The sequence below is a fragment of the Teleopsis dalmanni genome, chromosome 2, assembly GCF_002237135.1.
Source record: "Teleopsis dalmanni isolate 2A chromosome 2, ASM223713v2, whole genome shotgun sequence".
NCBI classification, from domain to species: domain Eukaryota; kingdom Metazoa; phylum Arthropoda; class Insecta; order Diptera; family Diopsidae; genus Teleopsis; species Teleopsis dalmanni.
In genome coordinates, this window is record NC_051847.1 from 188,084,696 (window position 1) to 188,107,110 (window position 22,415).

General features: G+C 28.1%; 1 protein-coding gene across 1 annotated transcript in view; it reads right to left on the reverse strand.

The window, feature by feature from the left end:
- The window catches only part of LOC119676393 (lachesin-like), a 75,747-nt gene that overhangs the window by 48,467 nt on the left and 4,865 nt on the right, over positions 1-22,415 (reverse strand). The window contains exons 3-5 of the mRNA XM_038087630.1: positions 21,569-21,709; positions 20,910-21,041; positions 17,984-18,081 (exon numbers count right to left, since the gene is read on the reverse strand). Of these exons, the coding sequence (XP_037943558.1) occupies positions 17,984-18,081; positions 20,910-21,041; positions 21,569-21,709 (371 nt within the window). The remainder of the gene's footprint in view (positions 1-17,983; positions 18,082-20,909; positions 21,042-21,568; positions 21,710-22,415) is intronic.

Sequence of the window (22,415 nt, forward strand, 5' to 3'; positions counted from 1 at the left end):
ATACTATGTCATATTAATTATAAGGAACATTTTAATATTAAAAATATTTTTATAAAAATATACACTCAAAAAAATAATTTGGTTGATTTAACAAAATTTTAACTAAGTCTTCTTTTTATATCTTCTTTATAACCTGAGCTAAAATTGTTCTAACAAAATGATTAGGTCAATTTAACTAGTATGTGGTTAATGCATATTTTTCTAAGTGTACTACAAACACGTTTCTGTGTTTCTGTTTTCTTTAGTGCTGTTATGTGGCACTTTTTATTTACTTAATCTTTATACTTGAATTTTCTATTAAAATTTTTTTCACATTTTTCTTCCAATTAGATTTTTTTATAGTGCTTTTAGTTAAGTTTTTTATTATTGAAATCCTTGTGCAGTTTTATTCTATAAGATCTTCTTTGTACATTTTTTTTTACATTACAACTTTTTCGCTGAGTCCGATTATTTTTATTTATAATAATAATAAGAATATACAGGGTACTAGCTCCCACCGGAGCAGAGCACTACGACCACATTGATTTTTTGTGCTACAACTGACCCTAACCGAACAGAAGGCATTCCGCTTTCCGAATGAAGGCCAGAATATCGTCTGTTAAGGACCTCCTAATATCAGAAGGGAAGATATTATTTTTATTTTAATTTAGAAAAATTTTTTATAAATTTATAAAATTTTTTTATTTTAAATTTATAAAATTTATTTTATCTAAAGTTTTAGTATTTTATTTTATTTTAATTAATCTGTATTAACACATACGTCTTTGGTATTCCAAGGTTTTACGTAATTTATAATTTTATAATGTTATCTTTTAATACTAAAACAGATAATAGCTCTTTGAGGCTGATTGAAGATATTAAGCAAACAATCCTCCATAATAGGCTCAAACATAACACTTGATAGATCGCAGGAGTGTTGCCAATGTCTCGCTTAGCGAACATAAGCCAGCATGCGTTTCTTGCCATGCTTGCGAGCTTCCGCAAATGCCATTATTACCCAAAGAAAAGTAACTACTAATGACACATATTAAACTGGTAATATAAACATTCATAGTACACTTTAATCTTCCTTTTATGTTACTTATTTTAAAAAAGTGTTGCTTTAGTTCACAAAGCTGCTTTATTTTATAACAAACTTTTTAATATACACAGTTCATCCACCAAAATAGGACTAGACGATATAGAATATAATAAAAAAAAATAAAATTGGAGTCCAATTAAGGAGTAAGTAATGAATAAAGAATGTTTACACGAACGAGGATTCTTTATATTCTTAAGGTAGATTTTTGTTGAAGATTTTATATCTCTTTCAATATTTAAGATGCAACTCGATTAGTTTAACTATTTTTTTATTTTTTGACCAAGCAATTATATTTCAAGTGAGTCAAAAGCACTTATTTGTTGAAAGTTAAGCATCAACGGTATGTACGCGTGTATTGAAGGAGTTAATTTCTTCATATAAATTTATTTGAGTAAATTAATTCGTATGAAGTGCTTCTATGTAAAGTGTTTAATGGTCTTTCTTTATTAGAACAAAAGTATCTACAAATAGAGGACCTTCTAGGTCCACTTTTTTAAGGTCCTTATCTGGATTAATTATTTTATTAAATAATATTAATTTTTTTAATGTTATTTTCTTTAATAAAAAAAAATAAACTGTTGAAAATACTTAAGATATGTCCAAACTATCTTGTCGGTGTAATACTTTTGTATTGCGAAAAAAAAGTACTATTCTCTATGTTTATTTATTTAGTGAAGTCTTTTTTTTGTTGTGTTGCTGAACTCAATAATTCTCTACTGAAGCACATATTAAGGATACATTTTTGACAACGATATCTTATGAAAATAAATAAACTTTTCGCTTTTAACGCCATTCATTCTGTGAAGTGTTAAGCAAATAATAAACACAAGTGTCAAAAAATAACAAATATTAAGAAAACAACAAAAGAAAAAACTAATGAAAAACAAGAAGAAAATAAAATGAAAAATATTCTGTATTAAAACAAGCAAAAAAGTACACAAAAACAAATAGGCACATTTTTGGTAGTGGAAATATTTTTCATTACAAAGAAAAGCGCAAAAATAATATTTGTACATGGAAAATTATGACAGGATATTGTGTCAAGTGCGTCAACAGTTGAAAAGTGGCAAAAATTGTGCGTTTATCAACAGCAAACAAACGAACCCCATTGTATTCCTCATATCTCCTCTGCCCCTATATTTTGAGGGTAAGACAACACAGTGATGTCGAACAAAGCATTGAAATATATAACCCGTATGTGGTCACAGTGTAAACAGATGTGAATGCAAAAATATTCACGTGAATTGGTTGAGCAGGACTTACACCGGCGAAAAACCAATCCGCGCACCTATCTAGTAGCTGATAGACCCGCCAGTATTTGAAAACAGCAACAGCAGGTGTTGAAAGTGTGGAAAGAACAAACACATAAAAATTGAGTGTGAACAAAAAATACCAAAATATACAATCCAAGATAAACAAGTGTTAATTTAAAAATATGACATTGCATACAAAACAAAACAAAAAGAAACAAAGAAAAAAGAAACAACTATGAAAAAAGTAATAAATAATCTAAAAAACAAAAATTTATTAATGGCAATTATTTGCCCAATTTTGTTGGTATGTAGGTTAGTTGAGAGGCATGTACTGTATTAAGTCAAGAACTTATCATTTTAGTCATTTGTAAAGTTCGTGTTATCAACTGCAAACATAAGAGCAAATAAAACGTGATGCAATACAGCACATTTTACACGAAATCAGAAATCTGTTTTTGTGAAAAAACACTAGCAATGTAATGAATGTTAAGTATATATATATATAAAGGATAGAACCCTGAAATTATTTGCTGGCAGACTTACCAACACCGCGTTATCAAATCTAAGAATGGTTACAGGCTCCTCGGGGAGGTATGCACATCTAAGGTCAATTATTGCTTAGTCTTATGAAGTGATAAACAATAATCCAGGCAAGGCGTAAAGGGGGGTTTTAAACATATCTCGAGTTATGAAAGAGTAAAAGTGCTCAAGTGCACTGGCTCAAATAGCTTCAACATTATAATAAATTTTATTAAAAAGATATGTTGGACTTTAAACTTTATTTTTGTAAATTTACTCCAACAGCAGATCACTCAAGTGATCATAGACACTATCATTAAAAAGTGCTTTGTACACTAAATGAAGTTTATTCAAGCACAGAAGAAGAATAAAAAAACCTAATACCAATTAATGAATTTTCAAGGATTTTAAGTACATTTTTAAAAAAAATAAAAGAAAAATATTATATTATATACCATTGCATATATATTAAAATTAGTTCTTAAATAATTTTTTTTGCTAATGTAATGTTCAGAACTATTGGAAGAAAATATACATGACATCCTTAAGTTAAATCCATATATAAATAGAAATTTGTTTATTTTTACTGCAACATATTCTTAAATCGTTTTTGACTATATCAGTAACTAAAACAACATATGGATTCCAAATTTCAATTGAAATCTTATAGTAATCCGACAAATCACAATGCTCCGAAGCTTGTTCACTTCCTAATCTTACCCAGCTTTCTAAAGGCTGTCATCCTTCATCCAGCAAGGTGGAAACAATTCTATTAATATTTCTGTCATTGCTTGTATATCACACATACATTTTGTTTTTATTGTCATTATTATTATTTTTATTATTTTTATTATTTTTTAGTTTAATATGGCAACACTGATTGCTCCACACAGATAGCAACACATGTGAACCAGAATTTTGTTGATAATACAGAAAAAAAAATTAATATTTACTTTTTGTTTTTTTGGCAGAAATTGTCCAAAATTGTCAACGCTGACAGTTTTGTTTTGTTAATATATATTATACATATAAAAGACAAACATATGGCAGCACACACATACACACACACAGAAACATAATAATATGTATATGTTTTTAATATTTTTCTTTGTACATTTTAGTTTACATGCTGGCAGCGAGCGCAAGTGTTTCCGTGCGTATCCTGGCAGAACTGTTGACATGGCGAAAAAACGTTGAAATTATTTAATTTTGCTTTATGTTGTGGGCTCTTGAATCTGCTCTGCTTCCGCTGGGTATACACACAGTTGCATTTTTTGTAGTATTTTCGGAAGGGACACACACATACACATAAGTAAGGATAATGAAGTTGTTTCATTTTTATAATTGAAAAGAATCAAAGCAAATAAGATTAGTGTCGGTTACTTTTTATGTCCAAAAATTATGCATTCAATTTATGGTTAATATTTTATATGGACTTAACACTTAAGTGTTTTGGTGACAACTAAAAATGTTATTAAGAGTGATATTTATGATTTTTATACGCGTTGTGGATTATACTTTCTTGGTAAAGAAAGTATGCAGGCTTTGAATAGCATAAATTAGGATATTTTTGGCATTTATTTAAGGTAAAATTGAGATACTTCAATATATATATACTAAAAATAGTCTCAGCAAATAAAAGAATATATGAAAAATTTTGATATTGTTTCCAGGAAAATTGACTTTTGACAACGTAAATTAAGTTACTTTGGCATTTTTTAGGTAAAATGCAGTTACGAGAACATAATGAAAAACTTTCTATATTGCTTCTAAGAAAGAATATCAAAAATAAGAAATATACAGTGAACAATGTCTGATACATTAATAATTAGAGGTATATGGAAACAATTATACAACATAATATGTATATAAACCTCTTTGTTTTTTTGCTGAATTATATATTACGGATATTCAGGATCAAAAGTAATGAGCTTAATGGAATAAGAGTATGCTGATATTGTCATTTTGAATTATTATTACATTTGTAGGTTGTATGGTTGCAGTTTATAAAAGGCAGATTTTATTCTGCTTCCATGTCTGACAGTTATTTCTGTTTTTATATCATATCTTTCACAAAAAACTCCTGTATATGAACTAGAACCATTCCGTAGTGTTTATCTATTATGGTTTAATACAACTATCGGATATATTATAATATTATATTAGATGTTTCATTTCTTTAGTCCAGTTACCTCACACATGTGTTGTTGTCTCTATAGCATTGATTGTGTACATAATGAAGTAAATTAAAGAGTAGTAGTTTGTAATTTGTTTATGATTAATTTGCAGACAAAAAATATATAGCTTTAGCTTTCTAAATGAGCTGTTTTGAGCATATAAAAAGTTTTATTTTTATTTAATAATGTGATAAAAAAAAAATATCTTTAATTGGGTATGAAAAAATTTTAAAATATGGTAGACTAGTTGTTCCAATATGAACATCTGCCTTCTGAACATCTGCCTTCTGAACATCTATCTGATTTTAGAGTAATTAGCATATTCAATCAGGTATCTAATTAATTATATTATGCTATTTATTTAGCCACACTCACCGCAACAAGCGTTTCATTATTTTTGTTATCTCATTGTAATTAGTGTCAATTTAGGTACATATACTGTACAAATGGTTCATAATAGTTATCATCTCATTGCAATTAGTGTGTATTTAGGAACATGCACTGTAGCAAGTAAAATATCATAACAAAATGTATATAAACTAAAAAAATATAATAGATAATTAAAATTTCACAAGTGCTTGATTTGTATAATATCATTTTTTATACACTAGTATGTCACTATCGTTTGAAAACAGAAATTGAAATCAATTTTCTAGATTGATCGCAGTACTTACTGACTCTAAGTTTATTGGAGAACAGACGTATCAAATGAATTCTATCATAATATTTATTATTACAGCTGCAATCAGATGGAGGAAAAATAAACTATATTTCTCTGTATATACTATGTTATTTAAAAGCACAATGCAGTTGTCTTAAGTAGGAAGCACTTCAATCATTTCGGAGAGCTAGTGAAAATATAGATTAATAAAGTTCAGAGTTGTTTAGTCCTTAAAAAGTTGACTTAAAAGTTAGTAGGTAATGTGATAGCAATCAATTTTGAAATATTTTGCTATTGGATTCACGAAGAGGCACCATTTCAAACAACCAATCAGAGAGTAATAAATTCTAAAAACTTAGAAAAAATAGTTATTAAAAGTTTTATGATCAGTATGGTCCATGACTGGTCTCGAATATGGTTCTTTTATATTTATTTATATATTGTTTAGAAAAATCAAAGGAATATTCTGCATATGCTGTTATAACCACTTTTAATTAATAAAACATTTATTACATTTTTTTGTCACATTTATTTTCGTGTTAATTCTTTCTAGAACAACAGTCCTACTACAAAGTATTACGAGAGAAAATACACTTTTCCATTCGAATCATTTGTAATTTACTAGCAATTTTTTTTCATTTATATTTCAATTACTCATTACGAATTCTTTTGTGTTGTTTTTGTCAATGAATTCCTTTCATTTGCTTAATTTAACACTTCCACTGAAGTTGTTTTTGTAACAAAACAAATAGCAACAGCAACAGCAAAAACAAAAACAAAGCCATGCAATTTTTGTTAAAAGGCAACTGACAATTTGCTTTTGGCAGGAACGTCATTGAAACGCTTTGAATGGAGTTCACGAAGCTACGTGAGGCAAACAGCATGAGATCTGCTTCACTACTTTCTGTCAGTGGCAAATAATGAAAGCAATATAGTACAAAAATAACAACAAAAAATTTCCTTTTAGAAAAAATGTAGTAAAACCAAAGTCAGTAATAATCAAAAAAAACAAAAAAAACAACTACAAAAAAATCCCATTCAATAGAAAAAATACTAAATTAGTATTGATGAGCAACAAAGCGAAAAATTTCAATCAGCACTAATCAGTGAAAGAGAAACACTTCGGCGTGCAGACTGGAAGGTATTATAGCAGAAAACGTAGAGCACGGAAAGGTGTAATGATTGGTTGTATAGGTGGAGAGTAGAAAAGAAATTGGAAAAGGAGTATCCTGTCAGGAAACGTATTGTGTATTGTGTACTGAGGATAAATAAATAAAATTATTAGAAAAGTCATGTGGGAATTATTTTACTTAAGTGTGAATAAGACGTGTTGGGTGTTTTTTTTTATTGCTGGTTTTGGCAGTTGCGTGTGAAGAAGTCACAAGTGTATATAATGATGTCCATAGAAGGGTTTTTGAAGGTTGTGAAGAGTTGAGTTGTAGTGTATGAAGTGAGTAAATATATATTGTAGATTTTTTAGATAAAAGGTTAAGATATGATAATTGTGATCTTCTGATACACTCCTTAATATGTTTGGGTGTTGTGATCTCATTTGTACTACACGAATGCTAGAACTAAATAATATCTACAATAGTACTATAAAAACTAAATAAAAAAATTTCCATAAAAATATATAAAATAAAAACGACCTAAACAATATTGCGTTCTAAATTGTATTTTAATACAATCATACGATATTCTATAGAAACTATATATACCGGTGTTCTGCATTCACAATTTTTATAATAAACTATAAAACTTAAAATTTTATTATTGCATACAAATAATAATAATTATGTAGAATTTTAAAGTCCATTTTGACAAAAGAAACTAAATTCTCAATATAAACTATTGTCTTCAATAGAGAGGTATTCGAAATACTTATCTATTGAATTGGAATTTATTACTATTCCAAATACCTCTCTATAAAATAATAATTAAATCGAACTATTAGTTCTGGATACTATATTTTGTGTTATATATATTTTATATATATAAAGTATATTATAAATTTTAATAACAAATTTTCTTTTTATAAATTTATACATAAAAACCATTGCTCTCAAGTCCAAACTACGCATTCCTTATCCTCATAGTCTTTGACTCCCTAAAAACCATAAGGTCTTGAGAGTTCTTACTTCCTAGCTTTACTAAACTAGCTTTTATATTAAATTATAGACTCATATATCTTCATTTTTATAAATCAGTGCACCAATATTACTCATATTTGTAAGGCGTTAATGGGATTCTATTCCATTTTTTTTTCTTGATTCATCATTATTCTTAGGTTTTTCTGATTCTCTGTTTGTTTATCATATTGTGTATATTTTTACTAGAAAAGTAACATATTTTTCGCTGGCGTTTCTAAGTACTGTACCGTTTAACTATAAATGCTTGTTCCGACTACATTCGCGGAGAAAGTTCGTCAAAAAGGTTCCATTGCTGTATTAATCTATTGCCTTATCATTATTAGAATATTATTATTCTAGATTGTGGCATTTATTCATAAAGCACGTCATCTGAATTTGGAAAGAAGAATTCCATAGTTTTATATTTTAAAGTATGTTTCCTTTCCTGCATTTCTCGTCTCAACTAAGCACATTTTGTAAGTGTGCATCCTTATAAAATTTTAACTATGCCAATAATCACTTCCTGGTCTAGGGTTTTAGAGAAGGCAACCTCAAAATTGATAAGTTTTCAATTTCGTTGGATTTGTATTATTTTTTATTTTGATTTTTCAATAATTTAAAATGTGTCTTTTTTTATTTATGGTTAAGTAAGACTCGTTCTATACAATTTCGATGGATTTGTGGATATTAATTTGATTGTGCAGTTGTAACTTCATACTCTGCTTAAAGTATTTGTTTGTTTTCTTTAACACTTCTATATTTAAGTACCCAAACCGCATCCAAATATCTTCGGCCTTTAGTGAAATGCAATTGAATATACCTATTTCCGGAAAAAGTGTTATGACCTGGTATTGTTGCTATATCGGATTGTTGATATGAAGTGTAGTTTTCGTGTTTATTCCACTGCGTTAAATATGCAACATCATCGAATGTCAACCTCAACAATGAATAACTGTTCCTAATCAAATTTTATTTTTTATCCACAATTGTTTTTGAAGTTTGTGCGAATTTGATATTCATGGTATTTTGAGTTTTATAAAATAAAATCTACAACTGCAGTGGTTTTAGAAATATTCGTATTTTTTTACATAAATGAGTTATTATATCAAAATCCGTATTAATTAAAAATCGCTCACTTCACATATTTGAAATGAAACAACAACCTTTGTTAATATTAAATTTCAAATGAAATTTTCAAATAGATTCCAAAAAACAAATCAGTCATTTTTGAAGTGTATTTGCGTAAATATTTTCACAGACTGAAGTGAGAACAAAAGCACATGCAAGTGCCAGTATTTGATGATTTTTGAAAATGTTGAAAATGTTAAAAACTATACACAATTGACATATAAGGATGTGCCAGCACAATGCACTTAGTGCTAATAGATACTTCAAACAATACTTCCAAACGCAGAATTATAAATAATTACTGCGCCGCACTGCAAACATGCATTGCAGTCGAAATTGTGAATATTTTGTGAAAACTCAAATATAATTCTGAATTTAGAATTTTCATAATTTTTTTCCATTCGCTAGCGGATTGAAGTAGTTGAATGTGTGACAATAATGAAGCCACCAAAATGTTCCATTAATATTAATTACAATTAACAGGCGCATTACAAGCACGTTTGCGTATATGTAAGCTGACAGTTACGTATCCGTACTTGCACAGATACATTCTATCAACGAGTAGTTGACGAGGGATTTGGGTTGGATTAATGCAAGCAATGCCAATCCGCCTCTACAGCTTTCGATTGTTGCAACACTCAATTATGTCAGCAGCAGTGCAAACTCATGATTGGGAGTCTGAGAGGAAAGCACCTCCTGCTATTATTATTGTTACTATTTCATCACTGCAATACGAGTATAGAGTATGCGACATGCAATAATCGCAAGCAGGAACCGAAAATCCATAGCTCGTAGCCCATCAATGTGTTGTGGAGCCCACATTTGACAAACTCATTTACAGCTTTTCGCATAAGCGTTAATGATTCCGATTATGAGATTGATGCCGATTGGGTTTTTGGTGTTGGTTCGAAAAGTCATGTTGGTTAGGGTACGAGGATGCAATGGCGTTGTTCTTGTTAATGTCAACGCCATTTCGTGCTTTCATTATTGCCTGTTATTGTTTTTGACGCAAAGGTGCGGCGTTGCTACGACGTAATTTGAAAATTAATTTTCCAAAATTAGTAATTTTCCAGCTTCACACAATTTTCATATTTCATATTTTAATGAATTGATGGATATGCCTTTATGGCATATTTATCGATACAAGCACTATTGGAAAATATGAAAATACTCGCACTTAAAAGAATCAAGTTGTTTTCACATGCATTGTGCATTTTCCCTTGTTGTTGGGTTTTTCACATCTTGTTGTTGTTTTTAAACATGAAAATATGTTAATTGCAGTGCAGACATTATGAAGTCAAGAGGCTTGCATGTGTGTGTTCTCGGATGTTGATAATTTGAATGATGCTTGTACATGTAATACCGTGAAAGATACATGACACAAGATACTACATGCACTAGATACACTAGATGCAAGACAAAAGCGAACACGGCAGAGGTATTTTCATAGTTGAGTGAAAATGAAGTCTAATTAATTGCATGAGGTTAGTGAAAATGCAATTTAAATGTTATGTGCTTCAAATGCATATTCCCCTTATAAAATAGTGGAGGGATATAATATGTATAACACATGTTAGTATTTTATTTTACATAGTAATATTTTAATAATAGTAACTAAACAACGCTTGAATTATACTTTGGCTGATTATATTTAGTAATTAAAAACCTTTGAATTGTTTAATAATATTAATTAAATCATATATTAACACTTCAGGAATAAACTCTGTAATAAAGATAAACCTAAGAGAATCTAATACAAATTTTTCGGTCTATGACAATACTCCAACTAAAAACGGAGCAAAGGTAGGCTTTAATCGATCGCAGTTGAAATGCTAAGTAGTGTTGGTCAAATATATAACAATCTTGTTAATAAACATTAATATAATCGGCAATTAAGATTGAATACGATTGACTATTTTTGACTATATTATTTTCCTCACACCACAAACTTTAAGATTCTTGCGGAAAAAGTCTTAAGTATACGTTTATAATGCTATTTTAATAGATCTATTTATATCTCAAAAATAAAGAAAAATTTTAACTTAAGTACAAAATTTACATATTTTATTTCTTGTCTTAAAGTTCAAGATCAATGTAGTTGATAGCGTTCTACAGTTCTGACAATGAACGTTCTTATATGAAATATACACATAGATGTGTTAACATTTAATGAACTTTTGATTTGCTTTATAAATCACATATTTAATACTGTTCTAAAACAGTATTTAGCACTATTCTAAAATAAAGTAAAATTTTAGTAAAATGTAAAAGCAATGAGAGCCTAGTACTGCATATTATCTATCTAATTTGCTATCATATATGTCAACTCAACATATATTGGGTATCCACCTGCCTCAGGTTTCACCTCCATGCATACTTATTGTCGCCTCTATTTTTTTAAGCCCCAGCAATTGTGTATGTAGTATCATTATCGGCACATTTTATTCAACTTATATAACGTTATGTGTAGTTATTACTTGATTAGTTATGTGTCCTATAAGCTGAAAATTTTTTATATGTGTAGTGACATTTTTCGCTTTCTTATACATCTACTTTTTTTTTATCAGAATCAGGAACCGAAAATCCATAGCTATTTCATCAGGATCTTCAAATCCATTTTTATTAACTGGACCATTTATTCTTCTGATTTTCTTTCGAATGTAGTCAATTTTCTAATATCGATTGGGCATGTCTGACCGACATATATTAGAACCGAGGAGTATATTGACTGATATGACTTTAACTTTTTAAAAAATAATAAAACATTATAAACCATTACACTATGAAAAAATTATAATCTAAATAAAAATGATATGTTTCAAAAAATAAATCAAATTTATTGCTAATCCTTCCACTAAACAAAAAAAAAAATTAAAAAAAAACTTTTAAACAAATTGGAACTTATAAATAAATTCCCATGGTTTAAGTTTCTTAAATGTTATCTATCTATGCAATCTCTTCGATAAAGAGTCATTGGTAAAAACTTTTATTTAAATACCAAAATAAGTAACTCAAACCTTTGTTAAGTAATGTGACGTATCTTGATATTTGAAACCTATAACATTTAATATCGGTTAAAACTGATAATGAATTTTAGTTCCAAGACAAAAAGTTTCGAAGTAACAAGCTTAGGATTGCAAACTAAAAATCTAAGTATAAAATTGTGTTGTCTCTTTGTCGGTCGTTCTGACTTTCTTCCCACCGAATTTTCCTCCCACTCATGTAATCCAAAACATAGCTTCCCTTGTAAATTTGTAAAGTCTGGTATTTGTGTTTAAATCTCAATAAATCTACTTAATGGGCTTAAGGCAAATCCATTTTGTTTTTCTTTACACTTCGAATGCTGATAAATTTTGCTTGTTCACCTTGAGATATTTTTATTTGCCAGAAGCGTAAATTCTTTCAAAGTATCTACAAACATATGGATATTAATAAGTAGTTTATGGTGTAAATTTTCAGTTAATGTACAGAGGGTTTTGAACGTAAGTATGTGAATAAATTATTTTACACTCATTTTAATCAAATAATTACGTAAAATTGAACTTTAAGATAGTTTACTGTTTGTTAATTAATATTTCACTAATTAAAAATTAACTTATTAATTTTAGTTAAAATTAACTAATTAATTTTAACAAGTATCTAATATATATAAACACAACAAAGTCTGATATATTAAGCTTTTCCTATTTGCAGGTATTAACTTATAGAATGTGTAATATATAATTCTCGATTTATTATAGTTTAAGACTAATTTTTTCAGTATATATTATTTAAATTACTTATTATTTATAAATTTAAATCTATTGAATTTCAAAAATAAAAAAATTTTGAAAATTTATAAGCAAAATATATTCATTTAAATTAAATTAAGTTCACTAGAAAAACATTTAATGTGTAAACTTTTCCTTGTCTTATTTGCTCATGCACAGCGAAGCGAATGACGTCTAGGGTCCTGAATCAACGAATAGTTTTAAGTACTTGTTTTAGTAAGTTTGAGTTTGTAGATCCTTCACACAAATAGTATAATACCTTTTACATATTAAGGTGTAATCATGATAATATTAAAAATGCGCTACTTTGGAGCTCAAATTTCGGTTGAAGAACATATCTCAATTTTTTTAATTTATAAATATATTAGATAAACGATTAGATAAAATTACAATGAACAAACGTGGTTATATTGCCAAAACTATTGACTTTTAGTGTAGTTAATATGTAAACTTCATTATGGAAAATATTTTTAAATTATAAAAGCAATATATTTGCCCACTTCCTCTAATATATATTTGCCCACTTCCTCTAATATTACACTCAGAGAATGTAAATGAATCACTAAACCTCGTTGGACTTCTTTTTCCAAACTTTACTTAAATTTTTAATTTTAATTCTTTATATTGTAATAAGCATCATATCCATATCATATTACAATAACAACTTAATTTTATTTAGCTGTTAAAATAAAAAGCAGTTCAAAGACGAGCAAAGACGTAATCAAAAATTTTAATTAAAATTTTATTTTTACTATAATACTGCCACATACTTTTTTAATCATAATCAAATAATCAAAATACGGAACTCTTTGTCTCTATTTTTAGAGTATCACATTTCTAAGCCTGGTACTTGTAGTTCTACAATTCTCCATGGACTTAAAAACTCAGTGAACATTTCCAAAGATCACTGATGGTAATAATGCATTGTTCATGTTTTTAAAAAAAAATACAATTTCAGTGCTACTAACAAGCACTTGTAAACACTTTATCTTAGAATAGTGCTTTAATATTAGATACGTGATATATAAAATAGAATAAAAAATATTTAAATATTGAAACAGTATTCTGCACAATTTAATATGTAAATAATTATGTATAGAATAATTGCTCGCCGGATGTTTCATTGAATTCTTTATTTATGTATATAAAGAGATTTTAGATAAAAATATAAATGAATATAATATTAATTTTTATTGTGCAAAGTGACGCGTCTTATGACGAAAAGAAACTATTTAAAAGTTAGAAGGGTTCGAATAGTATCGAAAATACAACAAATACAAATTTAAGTTCATTTATTGAAATTTTACTATAAGACAGTTAAACAAGGCTGCTTCGAATATTTCGAAGTACTCATCATCAGTGGTCTTTAGGAAATATTTGAATTTAAAAATTTCAATAAATTTACTAAAATTTTTGTTTTTGTCTTTTCATTTCTATTCGAACCCTTCTAAATGAACATATTTTTCAAAATTTTTTTATTTTTGAAATTCAATTATTTCTATTAATCTCTTATAATTGATAAGAGTACCATTTTCTAAAAACAAGTATATTTTTGCATACGGAAAAGTAAGTACCAATTTTGGTACTTAAGTACCACATGTGGCAATCGTGACTGTAATACAAGCTAATAACCAATACATTATTTAAGTAATAAAAAACTAGATTTTATCTTGCTTCTTTGCACCAGAAAGTTGTAAGAGAGTTTTCTAGACAACAAACATTAGCAGAACAGCAATAACTTAAGAAGGTTCAACATTCAATCGACATTAAGTCACGTAATGTGAAGTGTGTATCAGAGAGTTTTCCCAGCTTACTTTCATAAGAAGCTTTGAAGAAAGTAAAAGGACTTGTCTAATAGCAACTGAAAATCTAAATTAAAATTAAATTAAACAATAATATTATTTCTTTTTAACTATATTAATTTTTTATAAACATTTAATAGTATAAATTTTTGAATAGATCTACAAAGAAATCTTGAGAAATATAAAGCGTACAATATACTCTTTACATCAAAGACCTAGAACTTTCTTCTATAAATAAAATATGTCATTAAATTTGCTATAAAATGCATAAGTAACCATTTGATTGCAATTTTGACCCCACATATTTTTTTACAAAAGTAAAATCAACAATATTTCGTATAAAGAAAACCAGTAAACCAACAGTACGTTTTTGACCTAAAAGTAAAACAGTTATATTTCAAGATTCCACCGCTGGTTCGCTACCTCTTCCATTTAAACGCTCTAAATGTGGAACCCTCTTTTCTTACAAACACTTAGCAATTAAAGTGATGAGTTGCTCATAAGTTTTCTGACCCAGATGTTCCATTTCAATATTCACCCTCGAATAATTCCTTTAATTAAAAACTTTCCATAAACACGAAATGGAAAATATTTTTAAATGTGAATGTTTCACTATGCGGTACAAAAGTATTTGAGTGCGAAATAATTTAAATAAAAAATTAAAAATAAATGTGTTTGTTAATGACATAAAATTTATAAAACTATAAAATAAAAACTATGTATACTCGTATAAAAAACTGAATAGTAAAAACTGTGAATGGCTCGGCATAAAGCGAAAAAAATATTAACATAGTTTAATGTCGTGTGAAAGGAGTTTAGTTTTGTGCTTTTGGAAAAATAGCTGGGAACAGTGAAATGGAAAACACAACAGCGAAGCCATTTTTAATTAACGTAAAAATAACAAATACTGTCAAAAATATAGCAAAAGTTTTTCTAAAAAAAAGAAAAAACTATTATTTAACTAAAATTGTTAAAATAGTAGTAATTAAAAAATTTTAATATAAAAAAAATAACTCCAAATATTAAAAAAGCATATATAATAATAGAGCAAGGTTAATTTTAATTGACGCAGTGAACCAGTGTCTTATGGGCAGTAACAACTTAATTAATAAAAATATCAATGTTAATTACAATAAATTAAGTTACGATATTAATTTTTCTACAATAATAAACTTAAAGTATTTGTTAATAATACATCACTATCATACTTTACTTTTACAAGACGATATTGGTCATAGCTTTCTTCATAGTAATTATTTCAAAAGAAATGACTGAAGTTCATTATATCCTAATTTTGGATGGTACTTAAACCTTCTATTCGGCTTTTTCGGAAGCGACACAATGCAACAACATTATACATGGCTTGACCATTAACTTCACAGGGTAATAATAATAAAAAAATTAAGTAAAAGTAATAATACAAAAAATTTACTAATAAAATTATTTATATATAATTTATGATATTTGTGTATCTATTGCTATATCCACAATAAATAATTTTAGTTCAAAAAGTATCTTTAAAGCTTATTTTATTTTCTAAGATATATTTTTAATGTCTCCGTTTAAAATAAATAAATTTTTTAAGTATGCAGTCTTTTTAATTTCTGATAAAATAGTTTATTTGCAAGTTGTGATATTTCTGTACCTATTGCTATATACATTATTATTATTACTATTATTGTTAGGGGATGTGGCCCCCTTCTGCGTTTAGAGTAGGTCTCTAAGCCCTGTTGCATCAATAAAAAGTAGCATAAAACGTACTTCACAGAGTTTTATTGTCTCTTCCGTAAGAATATACATTCCCAGGAGCTTATTCCGTATGTACATTAGCGCAGGGCATTCTAACAGCACATGTGTGGCCGACTCCTCATAATCTTCTCTTCACGGAATCTACAGTTTGCATCCGTAAGTATTCCCAGTCTCGTAAGGTGGTGTTTCAGTTTACAGTATTAGAATTCCTGTGATGATTCTAAGTTTTTCTTTTTGTAAGTTCATAAAATCCTGATATATTTTATTGTTATAGGTACCAATAAATGATTTGAATTGTTTTAATCCTGGTATGTTGTTATATACATAATAAACAAATAATTAATTTAGGAGATATCTTTGAAGATAATTATAGTTTAAAAAAATCTTTATAATAATTTTCTATACAATAAACACATTTATTAATTTCTGTATAAGTCGTTTTGATTTAAAAAAAATGGTTCATTTCAAATAGGCTCCTAAAAATGTTACCTATCGCTGAATTTATAAGTAATAAATATTAATTTAAAATTTTGAAAAAATTATTTTATTTAATAAATTGTAATTTGTCAATTATGACGGTAGTGAATATTTTACTTAAAAGAAATTATTGTATTTTTTTATAGAGTCAGGTCTGGCTTTGGGACAGTTGGCTAATGGACGCTGACTCTGAGCTTAAAATTTGGTAGGGCAAGAATTTAACTCTTGATACTTACAGTCTTAAAAAATTATGTACATATAAATATATATAAAAAATAATTTCAAAACCACTGATGATGGGTATTTGTTAATATTTGAAATGCCTGTATGGTGAAATAAAAAATCAATTAATTAAAAAAATATAAAAAAGAATAGTTGTTGTTGTATTTCACTATCTTTAGAAATCCATCTGAAATTTTATGTAAAATTTTCATTTAATTAAGTTAACTGAAATATTTAAGTATAATTATTAAGCTTCCCAAACTTTTAAAGTAATTTGCTGATAAAAATTAAATACATATCCGCTTTCAGCATTAAAACCTAAAATATCCTTAAATGCTCGAGAAGCCATAATTTGTATTTACAAATTAAAAATAAAAAAATATATAAAAATAAAAAATAAAGACAATAATAAAAGTAAAAATAAATGAAATACATTTTAGTAATAAATTTTTCAACAGTTTTTGTGTTATATGTTGTCTCTAAATTATTACAGATTTTTTGTTAAATATGCTTTACTCATTTTGCTTGCAAAAAAGGATATTGAATAATGTTTTTGGCAAACTATGCAAATTTTATAGTTTCATTCAGATACTTTCTATGGATGCGCTTATATGAGAAAAAAAATACTGCACAAAGTTGCAAATAATTTATATTTTTTAATACCTTTTTTTGTGTTAAAAACATTTTGTACAATAGAGTTTATTTTTATTATAATTTATTTTTCTGAAATTTTAATTGAAAATACTTGTTTTGCATTTTTATTGCACTTTTATTCATTTCACTGTATATACTTTTTCGTTTGTTCTAATATTTTCATTAGCATTTTTTACCTCAACAAAGTAGTGGCTATTTTTTGTTTATGGCTGTTAATGTTTGGAAAAAACCATTTAATCGTGGCCAAATGAATACTGTTTGTAATCATAAATTAAATATTCGAAACTTTATTTGTTAAATAAAGTTTTATCTTTTACTTTACTTTGTATAAATGCATAATTGAAATCAGATTTTTGCTTACCTCAGGTTGTGTTTCCCCATGTACAATGCAAACCAACATAGCCTCATGTCCTTCGCCCGAGAATACAACTGCACGTTCAACACTAATTTCTGGTGGATCTGTAATTGTGTGGTGGAAGGCGTTAAGTATGCGATTGTTAACAATATTTAATTTTAAATATTTTTTGGAATAATTAAAAAAAAGAAAATATACAAGAAAATTAAATAGAAAAATAATGATTGGTCGAAGGTAATAAGTTATATATACGACAATAATTTCAGATTATCGATTTCGTACTCCTGATTTCTGATTAACATTACAGTGACATATGTTAAATAGAAGAAGAAAAATATATAGAAAAAATATTTTTTGACCCGAAATTATTAGGGTCTGTAATAAGTTCGATAGCGTCATGGTCTTGATTTGACCGCAATTTAACGGTGATATTATGTATTAAACAGAATTATTACAGAGGTCTGTGTACGTTTAATTTAAGGATTGCCATTTAATAACATGTGTCATTTGATAGCTATTGGACATATTATAGTTAAAAGAACTGAATACAATAATGGTAACTATATTGGTATCAAACTTTCTATCGCTGATGGGGCTTAATTTTCGCTAGCGGTTCCAATAACGAATAAAATTGTCGCCAGTGAAACACCATTATATCCACAAGAAAATATTATATGGTGTGGCTTTCAAACAACATGTGTGACAAGTTTTTTTGAAATGATAAAGGCTTATGATAGACATGAACCACGAGTTTTTATCGCTACAACCATAGATCTACTAATGTTTTTGGCGTTTAAATAAATATATTAAGAGTATGTTGAAGACTTGTGGTTTCAATAGAAAAATGCCATAAGCAACACAATACATTCTGATCATATGATTTGATATCTTTAAATTTTTTTTTAATGCCTAACGATCATTCATAACAACTAGAGTGATGCAGATACAATAGCAGACGATTAAGCCGACTATCGTTCTTTGATTGCAGTCGAAGCGAATACCCGAATGAAACTGTTTATTTCACATACTCGCATAACACAGCTTTTGTCGAGGATACGAACTGATATTGAAATGAGGGCGGCGATTCTATCTCTAACATACAAGAAATGCATAATAGAGCATACTTCACTATTGTATATGTACTGAGCCATGCATTTAAATCTGGTCAAGGAGAAAGAAGTATTATGCGTTTTTTATCGCAAACCAGGTAATATTCTTATCAAAACAGTCTTATGGATGTTTAGACATGTTCTTTGTGAAAGTGGAAAAGTTTTCAGTGAGTTAGTGAGTGAGTTAAAATAGTTAAAATATTTTCTTCATTCTCAAGTTAAAATATTTTTACTCGATGCATCATGTTGGTTCAATCATACCACATATTGGTTTTCATATATTCTAAACCATATGAGCAATAATTTTCCTAACAAAATGATCAGATAAATTTGGTTTGGTATGTGGTTTGAACATATTTTATTGAGTGTATATCTAAGAAGAGAGGTAGTACAAAAGATCAATCATGGTCGCGGTGCTCTGCTCAAATGGGAGCTAGTACCCTGTTCTTTCTTAATCTAAGAAGAGTATCTTATGGGTGTTTAAAGTCATTTTCCTCATCAGCCATAAAATAAAAACAGTCGAAGTTATCAAAATAACCATTTCAGTCGCATTGTAAAAAATGCACTACAGAATATTATTCAGTATGTTACGTATAGTATGTATATATCCTTATATTACCTTATATATATAAATTAAAGTGTCTAATTGCATTTAACTTGATAAATGCCAGCGCGTTATTTGTCACTGTTCTCTTCAAGTTGACACATACTCCACTTGGTCCACTCTGGATAACTACAATCTTCCGTGCGTAGTGAAATAATGTGTAGCGAAATTCTTGTCGTGGATATATAAGGTTATGTGTCGGGTTTAGAACCCACCATCTAAAAAAAACTTTCCACTGAAAGGGAAGATTTAGCCTCGTAGAAGGAAACCGGATAATAGTCGCAATTGCAAATACTAATAACTTATGAAGATATTCTTTATAAAAAACTAAAAGAGTAGAAAACTTCAAAATTAGTTAATAGAACAATACAATCACATAAATCATCTTCTTCTTTTATGTGTATATATATGTTTGAGTACATAATATATCAAAAGGATGAACGATGTTTATCAGATAAATATCTTATAACTCTCAAGTTTTAAGGACAAAACCATAACTTAAGACCTAAAACGTTTATGACTGCATTAAGATGAATATTTCACTCAAATACACTCAAGTGTGTTAAGATAAAATACATAAATTCAATACAAATTCTTTGATTTTCATATATTTGACTGAATAAAAACATATCAAATAAAAGATTTATTTGTGTTATTTGGCATTTAAACTCAAAATAAATATCGCAAACTCAATAAAAATATCATGGAAATTTTGTCAATTTTATATTTCATTGCTGTACATTTCAATTAAGATTTTGATGGAATTGTAAAAAATAAATGCCAAACATTTCAGAAAATATTATTTCAATTCTGGAACAATATTAAATGCAATAAAGTTCTGCAGTAAAATGCAGTAGCAAAATAATTGAGATGGCATAAATGTTAATCAGCAGAAAAATCAAGCCATCAAATGAAATTTTTGAAGAAAGCGCAAAAATTGATTTGACACAAATTGGTTTATCCAAGCGACCACTGAAAGAGTCATATCAAGAGAATTGATATGAAAAAAACCGCTGCAGATATTCATGAAAATATGCAATTTTGTGTGATGTGAAGAAAAGTCCTTTCAGAAAAAACAAAAAAAAAAAAACTATACAATTTTTTATGTCGTTGCGGAATTTTATTTAATTTTTTTCTTGCCTGAGTTGAAGTATGAAAAAATATGAAAGCATAAAAAAAACAAATTTCAATTTACACATAGAGCAAAATTTTTACTTACAAAGTACATGTAGGACAACCTGACTGGAAGCTGGTTGACCGACTCCATTATTGGCCGTGCATATGTAAACGCCGCCCTTGTGACGGTCCACATTTTCAATTGAAAGAACGTGCGAGTGCAGCTTCTCCTCTCCTAAAATTTTACCATAAAGCAATAAAGTTTAGAAAATTTGAAAATTTGAAATTTTGAGAGTTTAAGCATTTCTGTTAAAAGCAAAAATAAAATAAAAAATCGTAAATAATTTTTATAGATACTCGTATTCGTACATACGCGCAGCGTACAGTCGAGAGTAGAGTGCAGACAGAGTACAGTGTAGATACATTTTTATATATAGGCGAGTATAAATTTTTATGGGCGAAATTGTCAAGTAAAAGTTTATAAATTATGCCGTACTAAAGCGTTTATTGTATGCATAATTTTGTGTTGTGGTAAAAAGTTAATTTTATATATTTTTATTACGAGTTTTTTTATGTGTTCCAATGAAGTTGGAGTGTGTACTATGGGTACTCTAATACTCTAATACTCTGGTACTCTGGTACTCTGGTACTGTGGCGCTCCGGTACTCTGGTTGTGCTGGTGCATATTTAAACTTTTTCATTGAAATTATTTTAAGTTATTTTTATTTACATTAACATTTTTTGTACTTATGCAAATCTTACCGTTGGGCAAAATATTATTCTTGCGGCTCCAAGTTACGTTTGGCGTCGGATTACCGGAGGCTGAACACTCAATACGCACTGATGAACCTTTTTTGACTTGCAAATGTCCGCCGGTGCTAATGTGATGAATCCTTGGTGGTACTGTTTTGTTGTAGTTACATAAGAAGAATAGAAAGAAAAAAAAAATTATATATATATATATGTATTTAGTATAGAATGAACTGAATGTAAGAATGTAAAAAGACATTATAAAATATGTAAAATAGTGCAAGTAAAAACAAAAACGCACAACACAAGTGACCCTAAGAGATAGATAGTGGGAAAGTTAGTAAACAACCGAAGGACCCCTCAAGCTTTAGGCATAGGATAAAGACAATGTTGTAAAATAAACATGCCAAACCGTAGGCAACAGAGCAGAACTCGGTAAATATCAAATAAATATTTTGCAGCAAATAAATAGAAATACTCGTTTGTGTGTAGTTTAATTCAATGTTTGGGAATTATTCAATCATCAATTTTACCCACATATCCTTGCATTTGCTACGGATTTCTGTTTACACTTTGTTCAGAATTTCTACCATTCAATGGTAATTTTCTATTTGCGGCAAAATTATTTTACAGCTGTTAAAAATTATGTTCAGGGAACGCAAGGACAATACAAGGACTTCTCCGGTTGGCCCTTGTTTTATGCAAATGATTTTTATGTTCAACTCAAGTGCGTATGTGTGTGTGTAAGGTTCCCTTTTTTATACTATTTTTATTTTATTTTATACTATTTTATTTTGTTTTATTTTATTTTACTTTATTTTTTATGTCAGTGGGGATTGATGCTTTTGATTTCTTGAGA